The following is a 14,745-nucleotide window of genomic DNA, read 5'->3' as shown; positions in this document are numbered from 1 at the left end:
CATGTGCCTTTTGAAAAATCTAGAGTGTGGCAGATCAAAACTCCATCTTTCTATTTTACTCCCCACTATTGACTCTGTAGGAGTTTGGCATGTGGAAAACAATAGTGGCATTTCAAATCCAGTCAAGCATATTCAGTTGCGCATTATTTCTCTTGATCCCATTTCAGGCCTAAGCATACATTAGGCACACGTGAGGGCAAGACCCCAAGCATCGCAGGAGACATTGTCTTCCCAGTTATTGGATGGCAAGATTCTGCTTTGTCCTTCTCACAAAGAAATCTCATGCAGCATTTAGAGGTGAACTGGGCAGCAATCTGAAAAGCAGCCCTACTGTGTGAAGCTAGCAAGAAGAGGAACGACTGCCCTCACAACAATAACAAAAGAAGGTGGGTGGCTTCGGATGCTAAAGAGAGCCTGATAATTTTCTTTCAATTGCCATTCTGAAATGGGGAGCAAATACTGATTAGTCATTTCACTGGGTTTCTGAAGACAACCCATCAATCTCTCTCACTCCTGCCTCCTCTATGTAACCTCTCCCACACTTAATGTATATATTATGCTTTGCTTTCTCACTTGAATGTGGGGTGGTGGGCGGTATCCTGCAGAAAACATTAGTTTTCTGATAGATGTTGTTGATTGGACTGCCAAGGAGACATGAGTTTCTGGATGGGGATGTGGGGGTGTAACACAAAGGACGGATAAATCACATCAGAAGAAAGTGAGTTCTTTTGAAGCTGAACATTGATTTCACTCTGGGTGGGATCAAATGACCACTTACCGCATGGTAATGACTTGAAAACTCCCTGTGTGGCAACTGTAGGCATACAAAGAGTTGGCCATTTGTAGTCAAGCATTGCAGTAAAGATTTAGAAAGCTAGGAAAGTGTGTGTGTGTGCAAGCAGTCTTTTATAAAGGATAGAATCTTAAGATTATTAGCTCCTCATACAGGTAGAGCTACTTCTTCAAAAGTGTAGCATGGGTATGTGCAGTTGCACCCCTCTCTATCTTCCATTCAGAAAAGCGGGAGGCATTATCAAAATTCTTGACAAAAACACTCAAGGAGGGTAAGATGGAGGGTCAGTTAGGGGTGTGATCCATAGCTGTCAACTGTCCCTTATTTGGCGGGAAAGTCCCTTATCCCAGCGCCATGTCCCGCTGCTGTCCCTTATTGATGATGTCCCTTAAATTTCCTGGGTTTCAAAAGAAGCAGCTCCTCTCCCTCCCTCCCTGCCGGCCAGGGAGGAGGGAGGCTCCAACTGTGTTGCTTGGCTGCATTGCTCACCCAATAAGGAGTCTAAGAACAACTGGGGGGGTGGAGCTTGCATGCCTTGTGCCGATCAAATCGGCCGCGTTGCCTGGGGACTCACCTTTGCTCAGCGCTTCCCAGCGGAGAGGTGATGGTGGTTTTCCTTGCTGCATCCCCTTTGCCGGGTTGCTGCGCTGTGGGAACCACCGCTTGAGGCTTCATTGGCTGCTGGCTGGGCTTTCTGCCTTTGGCTCGGAGGGGCTCAGAAGTTGAACATACCTGTGCTCACAAAATCCCTTATTTTGGCTGCTGATCCCTTATTTTCGAGGCTGCTGGTCCCTTATTTTCAAATCTGTAAGTTGACAGCTATGGTGTGATCTGGAGACTTTGGAGGAAATGTGTGGTGTGGGAAGAGCCCCAAATAACTCCAAAGAGAGTCTTGGAGAGTCACATTTATCATAAGCTTCCCCGCCCCTTCTCTAAGTGAAGTCGATATTGCCTCCTGGCTACTTGGAGATAGCCTAAGGGATCTGTTCCCTCATCTCTGGTGGAGTTGTGATCCTCATGCCACTGTGGAGTCTGTGCATTGTGGATCATAGAGGCTTCTCTCCTCCTGGCTGTCCTCAACTGCTAGCTGTCGGAACATGCCTGGGGGGGGCAGGCACATGCACCCCCCAGAATGAGACAGACCTCTCCGGGCATCTTCCTGATGAAGCACAGCCTGGAACGTTCACAAATCAGTCCCAGTGTGCACCAGCAACACATATCTAAAGACTATGTGCACGCTCACTCAGCAGAGTATAGCAGAAACGAAGTGGAGCTTTGGTGTGTGCATTCTAAGTTTTTATTAAGCAATATATACAGGACAAAGCAACCACGACGTCCTCTCACTTCTCCTCTGAGAGAGAAAGAAAACAGTACAAAAGTACAGTACAGCGGAAGAGATAAGACTGGCTTCCGTTCTCACACTTTCCAAGCCTGGAAAGTAAACACTGACATGTGATGTAACAATCACACATCCAGCAACGGAGGAGTGAAATGCTAACACCAGTATCTTTGCTCCTGGCTACCCTCTCTTCCTGCTATGGTCAGGGCCCACCTGCCCATGAAGCAGACTGAAGCAGCCACCTCAGACAGCAGCATCTTGTGAAGCAGTGCTCCCGTGAGCATCCTGCCTGCCCCTGCCACCTCTGTGGTCATGCAGCTATGGGGACTGTGGCTTCCGGCGAGATCTCATGAGATCTTGGGTAACTCTCATGAGATCTCGCCAGAAGCTGTCAACACGTGACTCCGGTAAGCAAGGCTTTGACTGGGGGTGGTACCCTCCCATTTCACCTTAGGTGATGAAATGGGATGGGTTGTCCCTGGTGATGGTCATGGATTATGTAGCACCAAAGGCAGCAGCAGGATGTCAGTGGTCCTGCACACCCCCAGCCTGGCCAATATTTACATCCAATTCCGAACACACAACTCCCACCCTCCAGACATGGCCACGCTATTTTCAGCCTTTTAGAAGGGATTACTTTCCATGAAAATAACTTACAGAATGGGCACGTTCAACAGCTGTGCTCACACAGGCCTTTTATAGTTATTTATTATAGTTAATTAATTAATATACCGCTTAATGCCAAGATAGACCTCTAAGCAGTTTTCATAGTATAAAAAACTCATTAGACAGAGATTAAAATATAAACCTCTGTAATTAATGTACATGATAAATCCTATTAAAATATAGGTAGAATTAAAATATCCAGTAAAATGGTCCCATTGAAACAACACAGCAAGGAAAACAGGAGGCTCAGGTTGGGAGATCAAGGGAATGTTTGTGTGACCAGGTGCATCTTCAAAAGCCAGCATAATACCAACATGGATAATATAGTTTTGCATTTCAGCAGGGAGCGTGTTGTAAAACACCAGAACTACTAGTGAAAAGATCCATCAGCTATGTATTGCCACAAGCTAATAACTACCAGGCTGTGGCAAGACTAATGGGGTTCCACTAGTTGATCTTAATGCCCTTTCAGATAACCTGGCCCAGAGTGGTTCTTACAGAAGAAAACAACAGATGACTTTAACTAGTCTATCCTCTCCCACATGACAAACATGTTGTACTTTCATTGCTCCTCTCTGCCTTGAAGGAAATGCACTCCCCAGCCCCATGTATTAGAATGACATCATCATCGTTAATTTTTCCAAGGATCACAGGGTTTACAATATAAAAACACAAAAATACACACCATAGTAACAAGCAAAATCAATTACACCTCCTGCTACATGGACACACAGTTTGAATGGTAATAGATTGTATAATTAGTCAAATGCATGGAAGAAGAGGAATGTTTTCATCTGGTGTCAGAGGAGCCTCCTTGGGGAGAGTATTCCACAAGCGGAAGCCACCAAAGAAAGGCCCGTTCTTGTGTTGCTCCACCTCTTGTGGACGAGGCACACAAAGAAGGGCCTCAGGTGTCATCAGAAGACTGGAGTAAATTTACGGACTATTTGAAAAGTAATTGTGATGGACAGATTATGCTAGTAGGTTTGCAAGAAATTTTGTAAGGTGAATTATTTGAAATATTGCAAAAAAGATAATGAGGAAAATTATTGCTTAAGGATAATTAAAGGTAATATGAAATTAAGAAATGCATAATAAGTGATAAGAATGGAAAATCATCAGAGGTGTTGACGGAAGTCCAAAAAACATTGTATAAGATGTGAAGTTTTGTTGTATGAATGTTAATTAATATGTTAAAAACTAATAAAAATGTGTACACACACACACACACACACACACACATTGTTGTCATCATAGCTGAGGGGGTAGATTAGGTTGCTTTCTCCTTCAAGAAGACTACGCTCCCTCAACAATAATTCCCACCCTTAACATATAATGTGGCCAAATGTTGGGTCCAGTAGTCTGGTGATGTTGTTTCCAGTTGTAGACTCCTCTGGGCAGGGACCTTAAGTTCCTGCAAATGATGCCCATTGATGGTTCTACCGGGGTCAGCAGACCTTTTCAGCAGGGGGCCGGTCCACTGTCCCTCAGACCTTGTGGGGGGCCGGACTATATTTTGGAACCCCCCTCCCCGAATGAATTCCTATGCCCCACAAATAACCCAGAGATGCATTTTAAATAAAAGCACACATTCACGTCGGGGTCACCAGATGTTGGGTTGAAATAAACGACAGACGAGTAGCAAGTGTCATATGGGAGGCATCTCTCGAGCATGTCTCGGGGAGTCCCTTTTATTGAATATTACAGCATTGCCACATATGTGCTTATTGCTGATTGGTTAACACAAGTACAAAGCAAAGGTTGCATATAAGCATTAATCATGAATAGATTAAAGGCTGGGAAAGCAAACACAGAACTAGACAGGCATGAAAACCTCCTTATTAAACTATAACTAGTGATTAATATAGCAAGACTTAAACAATTACTAGTGATTGATATAGCGAGACTTAAAAGAACATAACAATCACGTTCCGTAGATGTGGTCAACTATGCATTAAGAACAGGTCAGGGTACAATGTTTTCATGAACTCAATGTGAACTGAACATTCTAGGGTGATGAAGGAATGTCTCAGCTTAGAACGGTTTTGCCCGAGTCATGTGCAGAAGCAAAACTTCCCATCATGCCACAGTCATGTGCAGAAGCAAAGCTTCCCTTCATTCTACTCATGTAAAAACACCAGGCAGGCCCCACAAATAACCCAGAGATGCATTTTAAATAAAAGGACACATTCTACTCATGTAAAAACACACTGTGTTATGTACTGAGTTGAATAGGATCCTGAATGAAGCAGTCTGATTGGTCCTAGAACAATAGGATCCAGAATGCAGCAGTCTGAATGGTCCGCAGGAGCCACCCAATCCAGCTCCAGGTGGAAGTGAATCCGCAACCTGATTGGCCTACAGGAGAATCCCGGAATTAGCCAATCACGTGGGGCCCATTGTGTAAATAATGTATATAAAGCAGACAGTTTGGGGGAACTTCCATTCCTCACTACTATGAGCTGAATAAAGAGCATGAAATTCACACTCGACTCAAAGTATATTTCACACTGATTCCCAGGCCGTCCACGGGCTGGATTTAAAAGGCGATTGGGCCGGATCTGGCCCCCAGGCCTTAGTTTTTCTACCCATGTGCTACATGTATCACTTAGTTTACCAATGATAGCACCACAGGGAAGCCAGTGCCACTACTGTCTGAAAAGCAACTTGTATCCTGCCTACAAAACAAACCTTACTGCAGCATCTAAAACTGCAGGCAGGAAGGCATAGCCTGGGCACCACAATTTTGGATATGAGAAGCAAACACAAAATGTTGTGAAGACAGTTGCAAACCTTTTCCTAAGGCTTGGGTCTGGAGTGTTCCTATGAAATTCTCCCCTGCAGAACTTTACAGCCTCAAAGGGTTGAGGACCCATCAAAACAGTGTGAGAACTGGCATGGTGAGCTGCAGAAGGAGGAAGAAAAACAAAAAAAACCACTTCCCTGTTTTCTACTGACTGGATCAAAATGGAAGAAACTGGGAATGGAAGGAGCCTTTCCATTTAAGGAAGGGACATTTATGATCCAAGCCATAAAATATTACTGGATTTAAAAAAATTTATAGCCATTAAATTGTATAAATCAAAACCACAAAAAACAAGTTTGTGTGTGTGTGTGCGCACGTGTGAGCGCGCGCGCGCACACACACACACACACACACACACACACGAGAGAGAGAGAGAAGGCCACCAATAGTACATGCACCTTACCACAGAACCACAGGATGTGTTGATGTAGCCACTTCTTTGAGGCTATAGCATGGGTGGGCAACACTGAGGCCTGGTTTGCTGAATGGGCCACTCCAAGCTTATCTGGCCCTCAAAAATCTCCTTGGACCACATTCCTCTTCCAGTTTGCTTTGCACTCTTGACAAGTGCTTGTGTCTTTTTAAAGTGTGTTAATGTTTCTCGCTTGCCTGGAAGGGCAATGGTCAGAGGTGTGTATGTATGCAGAAAGCTCTGCCCTGGCATGCCACTCTGCCAAGTTTTGCCTCTGGTGCTGCCCATGAAATAATGTGGCCCTCAGGTTGAAAAAGGGGGAGATGCAGCACAGGATTAGTTTGGTTTGTGCTTTGGTCTCTCTAAGGCGTCTGTGGACTTGCCCCATTATGCCACCCGGTGAGGTTTCAAACAGGTGAATCACATTGTTATGATCTTATGCGCACAGATAGGAACAGAATGAATTATATCAGCTTATGTTGGCTTCCCTTGGATTTTCGATATACACCTGTGTGTGCCTAACTTTAAAAAAATAACACAATTTACCAGCAGAGGGCAGTGGACTATAAGCAATAAAGTGATGGGGACCAAAAAAAAAAAGCTTGTATTTTACAGAACCAAACTAGATATTTAGAAGCAGTGCTTATAAGAATTTTAGGATGCTGGTAGTATGATTTTGATTTTTTTACTGGATTGTATTTTTTTGAGTGAACTGCATTTAATCATCTTGTAGAGGTGTATTTTTAAAAATTTTTAATTTGTTTTCTGATATTAGAGGCTTTTTCCCACTGGCAAAATTTACTTAGAAGAGAATGCTAAACTTGGTTTGCAATCACTGGAGGTGCAATTCTCAGCAGGCATACATAGTGGAACAGTTTGTTAGATTCCAGCTCAGAAAATACTCTGTGAATTTAAGAGCACAGGAAAAGGAAGAACCATAGGTACATGGCAGAACACATGTAAAAGGTCCTTGGTATCTCCAGATAGGACTGGTAGAGACCCTTTCCTGAAACCCTGAAGAGTTGCTGTGAATTGATCCTAATATGCACATTTTTTCCCCCTTATGTGAGTTTGCCAATTATTCCATTTTTTAATGTGCAATTTACTCTAGTATATGCATTTTTGTGCAGATTAGTTGGCTGGAGAACCGCATTTTGAAATTCAGAGAAGTTCTGCAACTTTTTATATCAGAAATGTTCTCGGGATGGTGGGTTGTCATGCATTTGTTGCATTACAATGCACAAGTGGCCCTCCTGGCAGCAAAGATGTGATAACATTGGGGAAACATTGCAGAACAACGAATAAAGCTAAATTATTTGTGGATGGTCCAGTATAAATCCAGCACATGGCAGAAATTACCTTTCCCTAGGTGGGATGAAGGGGGAAAATATTATCTGAGGAGCTGCAGTAAATCAGGAAGTTGTCCCTAGCACTTGGGCACCAATGGTTACTTTAGGCTTCTCCAGATAACCTGTTTATTGTCATTCATCGTTTCCCAAAGATTACATAGTGGTAATGTCTGCTCATCATTGAGCATTTGTTTGTGTGGAGGTCATTTGTCTTCCTGTCAATTAGTCATTATCCCACACTTTTCTCACTCACCATCACTTTCTTCATTGTAAAAAAAAAAAAAAAAAAAGTCTGTGTTTTTGTTAAAGTGGATTTGTTGCACCAGAGGGTTTTAATCTACTTTAATAATGCAAACCTAAATTTCTGGCATAAGATCGGATTCCTCCTGCAGTGGTTCCTTAAGAATTCCTGGGAGGAATGCCAGCTCTTTGATAAGGTATATCTTTTCAACAAACAGCCAGATAAAAGGCAATGATGGGAGACCAAGGGAAGGCTGAGTCCTCATAGGTTTCCTTGAGTCCCATATGGTATGAAATGACTTTTGCAATGAAGGGAGATAAGTACGCTTGGCAGCTGTCCTGGAGCCATAACTACCTGAGTATAAAAATAACAAAGACGGAGAAGAATTAGGGGACATTGGGAAGGAGGTGGGAAGGGGAACCAAACTATCTAGGAGTGGAACAATCCAGGCTGATGCAGACCAGGAATGAACAGACTAGAATCAAACACTAAGGTTTAGAAGTGGATAACTCTTGAGGGCTTACCATGAGTTTGAGGCTGCTTGAGTCCAACATTTCTGGGCATTGTTCACGTGATCTTTCCCTCATCCAGAACCCATCTATTTCCCTGTAAATTCAGATTTCCCCAACCCTGGGAGAATCTGAAGAGCAGAGCAAAATTCAAACCCAATTCACTTCTACCCAGCTGCCAATCTCTGTTGTCTGAATTTCTTCAGTTAAGGTGGCACTAGGCAATTTTAAGGAAGTGGTGGGAGTGTAATCCAGAGTTTGTGTTTGTTCACAGAGTGGAAGGGAAAGGAGGACCTTCTCTATCCTTGCCCACTTTCAGCCACTTACTGAAGACTGCCGAAGGGACTCATATAATAATATTACCAGGGGGTGGGGGAAAGCATGGCTTTGTTTTTGATAGAGGAAGGAAGTTTGTGAGGCCATCTTAATATTTGCCAGTGCATTGGACCTCAGAATGCCCACAGGAAGCAGTGGTTTTCTTAGGACTTAAAGGAGCAACATCCAATTGGCTGTTTGTTTTGCAAAACTATGGACTGAACTGTGGATTGAACTTGGAATCCTGCCCTTGGGTGAGCCTGCCCACACAGGTTAGATCACCTGAGGGAGGCACTTCCCAGAGAGGAAGACATATCTGTAGTTCAAGTAGGATATAAATTTACTCACCTTAGGTAATTGGTGCAAAGGTGTGTGTGGTCCTAATCTTGAAGGGGAGCAGTGGACGTTCAAGTCTCTATAATGTGTTTACTAACACCCTCCCATCAGATGTCAAGGAGACAAGTACCTAATCAACCTTTAGAAGGCATCTGAAGGCAGACCTGTTTAGGGAAGTTTTTAATGTTTAATGTTTTGTTATATTTTTGTATATGCTGGAAGCCGCCCAGAGTGGCTGGGTGTCAAGGCTCTGTCCAGGCTTCAGGAAGGCTATTCCTCCCCCAGTTGCAGCAAGAGCAGAGAAAACAAGGTAGATTCCTTTTTAATGAGTTTTATTCAATCCTAACAGCGAGAGACAAAAGAACGCAACAAGCCTTAACAATGGCGTTGCTACAAACTGGGGCTCCACCCCCTCTTCCTTCCTAGCAACAGCACTTTCCCTTACGGTGGCCACCCATGATCAGTTGCCATTGATTACGTTGTTCCTGCACCCTTAATGAACACCGAGTTCTGGGGGAAGGGGGATCAGAAATACTTTCCAGTGACAACATGTCAACTGGTTCCAATTCCACATTTTCCTCCCCGCCCCTTTTTCTAACACTTGTCAACTCTTCTGTTCACCTGTCTCTGAGCTATGACTTCCTTCACACTCCTCAAAGCCCTGCTGTAATTCAATACTGCATTCCTCTCCTTCTGCAGCGTCAGGGGGAGGGGGGGGTTGATCTCCACCATTCCCCTCCCCCTCCCCCTCGTCCTCTTCAGTCCAGTCCCTGACACTGGGGCAACCCAGTTAGATGGGTGGGGTACAATTATTTTATTATTATTTTTATTATTATTATTATTATTATTATTATTATTATTACCACCAGTGTTTGGCAGGGCCTCTTTCCTCAGGTATGGAACATCTTCCAGAGGACTCTTGAATAAATTGGATTAGGATGTGCCTTGGATGTCTTCATTAAGTTAAACCCCTCGCAGAGAGGAAGGCATTTGGAATTTCTAGAGGTCTCACACTACTTCTCACAACTAGTGAGAGTCAATCCTATTGATTAAGATAAATAGAGGGTGGCGCTGAGGGTTAAACCACAGAACCTAGGGCTTGTTGATCAGAAGGTTGGCAGTTTGAATCACCTCGACGGGGTGAGCTCCCATTGCTCAGTCCCTGCTCCTGCCAACCTAGCAGTTCGAAAGCATGAAGTGCAAGTACCTTCCAGCAGGAAGGTAAACGGTGTTTCCGTGCGCTGCTCTGGTTCGCCAGAAGTGGCTTAGTTATGCTGGCCACATGACACGGAAGCTGTACGCTGGCTCCCTTGGCCAGTAAAATGAGATGAGCGCCACAATCCCAGAGTCGTTCGCGACTGGACCTAATGGTCAGGGGTCCCTTTACCTTTACCTAAGAACACATTACAACTTTCTTGTCTTGTATGCCCAGGTTTTTGTCTTGCATACTTTTCCAGACAACCTAGAGACAACATTGACTCAAAGGCACTCAGTGCATACTTGTATAGACAGCAAGGCTGCGTTCCTTTGCAGCAGACAAGATGAAATAGAAGGGTAACTATTGTCTGGTAGGAATGGCCAAACAAACTCAGATGCTCCAGTGCTTAGCTAAGACTATTTACTGCTACAAAGTGTATTGGAAATCCAGGGCAAAATTTAGAATGATGCTATTCATCTTCTTATTCTAGCTTATCTCTTGGCCAAGTTCACCACCTGAGATGATGATAACAACTGCCTGGAAGCGATGTGTAGATTACTGACTCACAGTGCTGCAAAGCTACTGTGAAGTGCTTAAAGTAGGCAGAGAAGGCAAAAAAGCAGCTTGATGTGAAAGTCCTACTGCTGCTGTTATATATATATAAAGCAATAAGACACAGCTGTTGTACTGAACAGAAAGGGGCAAGGGAAGTTGCTTGTAAATGTAGCAGAAGATGAATGTGAAGAATTGCAGTTACATGGACTTCAGTGTTGGGGGTGAGGATGGACAAGGCATGGGTCAGGATTGGGGAACATGAGAGCCTCCAGTTGTTGGATTCCAAGGCCCATCAGTGCTGGCCAGGATGGTCATTGGTTAGGGATAATGGGACTCCAACAACACCTGGCAGACCTAGACATGCCAACAGAGCTCATTAGATCCCAGCCACAGATCAGATAGGCTTCACTTTAGCCTCCTATGTCTGCCTCCCAAGCAAAAAACAAGAGAGATTTATATATATATTATTTTCAACCAAAATGCAACTTATTGGAATATACAATAAATAGTATTGTGGCTCTACAAAGGCTGTGTGTGTGTGTGTGTGTGTTAGAGAGTGCTTCATCAGATGCATGGCAAAATAGGTTCTAGTAGATAAAAGCTGTTAACACAACAAATAAAATTAAAATTTAAGGCATCACAAAAATCTTTACCTTTTTTTTTTTTTTTGCTATAAAGCACTCCCCTGGATTGGTTTTGTTAGATAATGTTGACAAACTTTGGGAAAAGAAAAAAATCCCACACAATGATTATTGTGTAATAGAATTCTAGAATTGACCCAGGAGCTATCCAGCTCCATTTCTGCCCCCAAACATGGCATGATCCTATGCTGTCGTTTGGGGCTTCATCCCTAAACAGTAGGAATTTCAGGGTCAAATGTCAGCCACAATGGCACCGTGCATTTAAAGGACTGTAGTATCACTTTAAACAACCTTGGCTTTCTCCAAAGCATTCTGGGAGCTTGAGGTTATTATGGCTGCTGAGAGTTGTTAGGAAACCCCTATTCCCCTCATGGAGATATGGTTCCCAGAATTCCCTGTGAAGAGGGCTTGGTAGAGAAACAGGCAGTAGTACAGAACAGTCCTAAAACCCCTAACATCTCTCTCTGACAACTGGTATCAGACTTCTGTTAATCATCTCCCCTTGCACACCCTCTTCCAGGGAAATGTTAGTTTCAGTGCCCTACCCTGCAAGACAGTGTGATTCCAACTGCCCAGTTTGTGATTTTATTATTTTCAATGACAGTGTATTTTGTTATTAATTCTGATTTCTTTTGGGTAACCTGTCCTCAGCTTAAAAAGTAGAAATAATAATAATATCAAAGCCTAACTGAATTGTTGCAGACTGTTCATTTGTATTCTGTTCCCATTTAATGCTAACTTTTTGTTGTTGTTGTTGCTTTTACTTTCTCTTAACACCCCATAAACAAATCAGAACAAATGCTCAGTAAAGGGCAGGCAGAGTCTAACCACTGCATAAGTTTTGTGCAAGCAAAACACTCTCAAGCAGCCAGTTGTGTATGTTGATAGGGAGTTGTATAATTCACAGCTAATAACATGATGGATTAGCTCATGCTATTTGGGCAACCATATGCCATATTATTATTAGTTAGGACTGCATGGATGAAGTATCATGTTATCTCAAGCACAAAATGCTTGCCCCAAACAGAAAGTCAACTTGAGACTTTGATGTATATCAGATACACACACACAGAGCACCACGGGACTCTGGCCCAATCAGGAAGAGCTCTAGACACATACATTGGTATGTGCCTAGAATACCTTTCAACATATGTCAGAAGCAGGTGTTGGGGGAGCATGGTTGCCACCATAACAGTAGCTAGCCCTCATGGTCCTGCAGCTCCCTCTATGTGTGGGGAGGATCTTATGAGCTGCCCCACACATATGCATTTAAGACCGAGACTTTTTAATGCACCCATTTGTTTCTCCACGACAGTTCTTAGACATGTCTGCATTTGGTAGTGCTCTCTTTCCAGGAATGTTCCCAATAGCACACTTCAGGCCTGCCTGAATCTTTCTGTTGGTTAGGATAATCAACATGGGACTTATAGCTGAGTAGCAGGAGTCAAAAAACATGCGGGCATCTGCGAACTTCAGTGAGACTGGGGCTACACAAAGGTTGACCATCCAGAAGACACTGTCCAGTCCAAAGCTGAGAAGGTACATGGCCAGCAGGCCCATGACTGATTTTGCTGCTCGGATCTCTGAATGCTTCAGCTGTAGCATGGGCAGGCGGCTCATCAGTTTCCCATGCTGCCAAAAAACAAAGAGGAGGTATCCACTCGAGAGGCTCATCAACCCCAGGAAGAAAATGTCTCGAGTGACAAATACCACTCCATTTCCAAAGTACAAGAGTTGGTTAGGGAACACCACACAGCAGAAGTCATACACTACCGTGATCTCTTCCTCGGTGCAGTTGGTACCGGTGCGAGGCAGGGAGTAAAGCAAACGGGTACAGCAGACCAGGAGGTTGAAGCACCAAAGGGAAATCATGATGGAAGGGAGTTTTGCAAGGATGCTGTGCCTTAGCCGCAAGCATCTGAGAGGACATGGAGCAATGAGGAGGCACTGGAAGCAGCCCAGCATGGAAGTTAAGAAGATGCTCATGGCTCTGCTCACACAATAGATGTAGAGGGTGATGCCACAGGTCAAATTATCATGCATGGTGTGGATGCCAAATGCTTGCAAGGTGAGTGGGACACCCCTGGTCAGGATCACCAGGAGGTTGGCCAGTGCAAGTTTGCCCAGGATGATTTCACTGGGTGTGAAGTTTTGCCGGCAGGTGGCTTTGAGGAAGGCATAGAGGATGGCTAGATTTCCTGGGATCCCTATCATGTCAAGAGAAATGAAACCAAGCATGTTCACCATGAACCAGACTTGCATCACGGCTGCGTAACCCTGCTGGGAGGAAGGTTGCTCGCTCTGTGTATTCTACAAGACAAAAGTGTTGAAAAGTAGCAGAGAATTGGTCCCCCCCCCACAGCAGTCAACAAAGCCATATGTAAATTAAATTAAGTTCCTTTCATGTTGATTGGAAAACACACACACACCCCACTCATGTATTTATTTAGGCGTGCATCCATGTAAGCCCTTCTGTTTGCAAAATTATTGCATGCTGGAAAACTGAAAAGTTGCTTATGATGCTGAATTCTAAGATAGGGGGAAAAGTTATTCTACAAGCAGACATTCCTGCTTGAAAAAGTGAGAGGCCTTTCAGAGGCAGCATGGTGTAGTAATCAGAATGTTGGCCTAGAACCAGCAAGAACCTCCACTCAGGCATTGCTAAGTGTCCCTTATGACATCCGTTTGGCAACCACAATGAATGGGGCCTTTAGCACCTAGATTTGTATATTAGGCAGACATCCTCATGTGTTTCATTTTGGATTTATCTTCTTCTGATCTTTGCATTTTAATTTTACGTTGAATTCTTGTGCACCATTCTGAGAAGATTCCTCCCTTCCCTGCCACTTGATTTAGCAGTATCCAAGTTGTGCCCACCCTGTGGAATGCCCTCCTGTCAGATGTCAAAGAGATAAACAATCATATGACTTTTCATAGACATCTGAAGGCAGCCCTGTTTCGGAAGCTTTTTATGTTTCATGTTTTGTTGGGTTCCTTTGTATTTTGTTCGAAACATCCCAGAGTGGCTGGGGCAACCCAGTCAGATGTATGGGATACAAGAAACAGATTGGTATTAATAATGATTTTTATTATTTTTATTATCAATCATGATATAATAATAATAATAATAATAATAATAATAATAATAATAATAATAGAAGCTCACTGAGTGAGGTTGGGCCAGTCATTAACTTTTCTAACTTCCTGAATCATTGTCAGGATAAAACGGGAGAAGCATTTATATCTCCCTAAACTCCCAAGAGCAAGAGTGTGATTAACAATGCCATAAATAACAAACAAGCATGCAGGTCTTAATTTCAAGTGATGTATATCGCAATCATATCTTTGGAGACATTGTTCCAACTGATAACCTTTCTGTACTGTTAAAAACTGGTGATTTCTTTCTAGCCTGTATCAGCCCCCTTTCCACCCGTTTGAGTTTGTTATGGCCTTAATATGCTAGATTAAAATGTTTCTGCCTCTGTAGGATGTTATAGACTCAGTGTGATGGAATCACTTTGTAGTCTTTTTCCTTGCATAAATGACATAAGCTTTCCACTCATGTCCCTAGATGTGTTCTTCTCA

At 43.5% G+C, this 14,745-nt stretch overlaps 1 protein-coding gene across 1 annotated transcript; it reads right to left on the bottom strand.

Moving 5' to 3' along the window:
• Positions 1-12,429: 12,429 nt before the first annotated feature.
• LOC310765277 (olfactory receptor class A-like protein 1) lies at positions 12,430-13,422 on the bottom strand (the record flags this gene model as incomplete). The annotated part of the gene is made up of 1 exon (XM_083620055.1): positions 12,430-13,422. One exon carries the CDS (start codon positions 13,420-13,422, stop codon positions 12,430-12,432), a length of 993 nt encoding a protein of 330 aa, XP_083476181.1.
• Positions 13,423-14,745: the final 1,323 nt, after the last annotated feature.

Source organism: Podarcis filfolensis (genome assembly GCF_964270895.1).
Source record: "Podarcis filfolensis genome assembly, chromosome: 6".
Lineage (NCBI taxonomy): Eukaryota > Metazoa > Chordata > Lepidosauria > Squamata > Lacertidae > Podarcis > Podarcis filfolensis.
The sequence above is the reverse complement of the archived record's forward strand: the minus strand, read 5'-3'. Positions and strand labels throughout refer to the sequence as shown.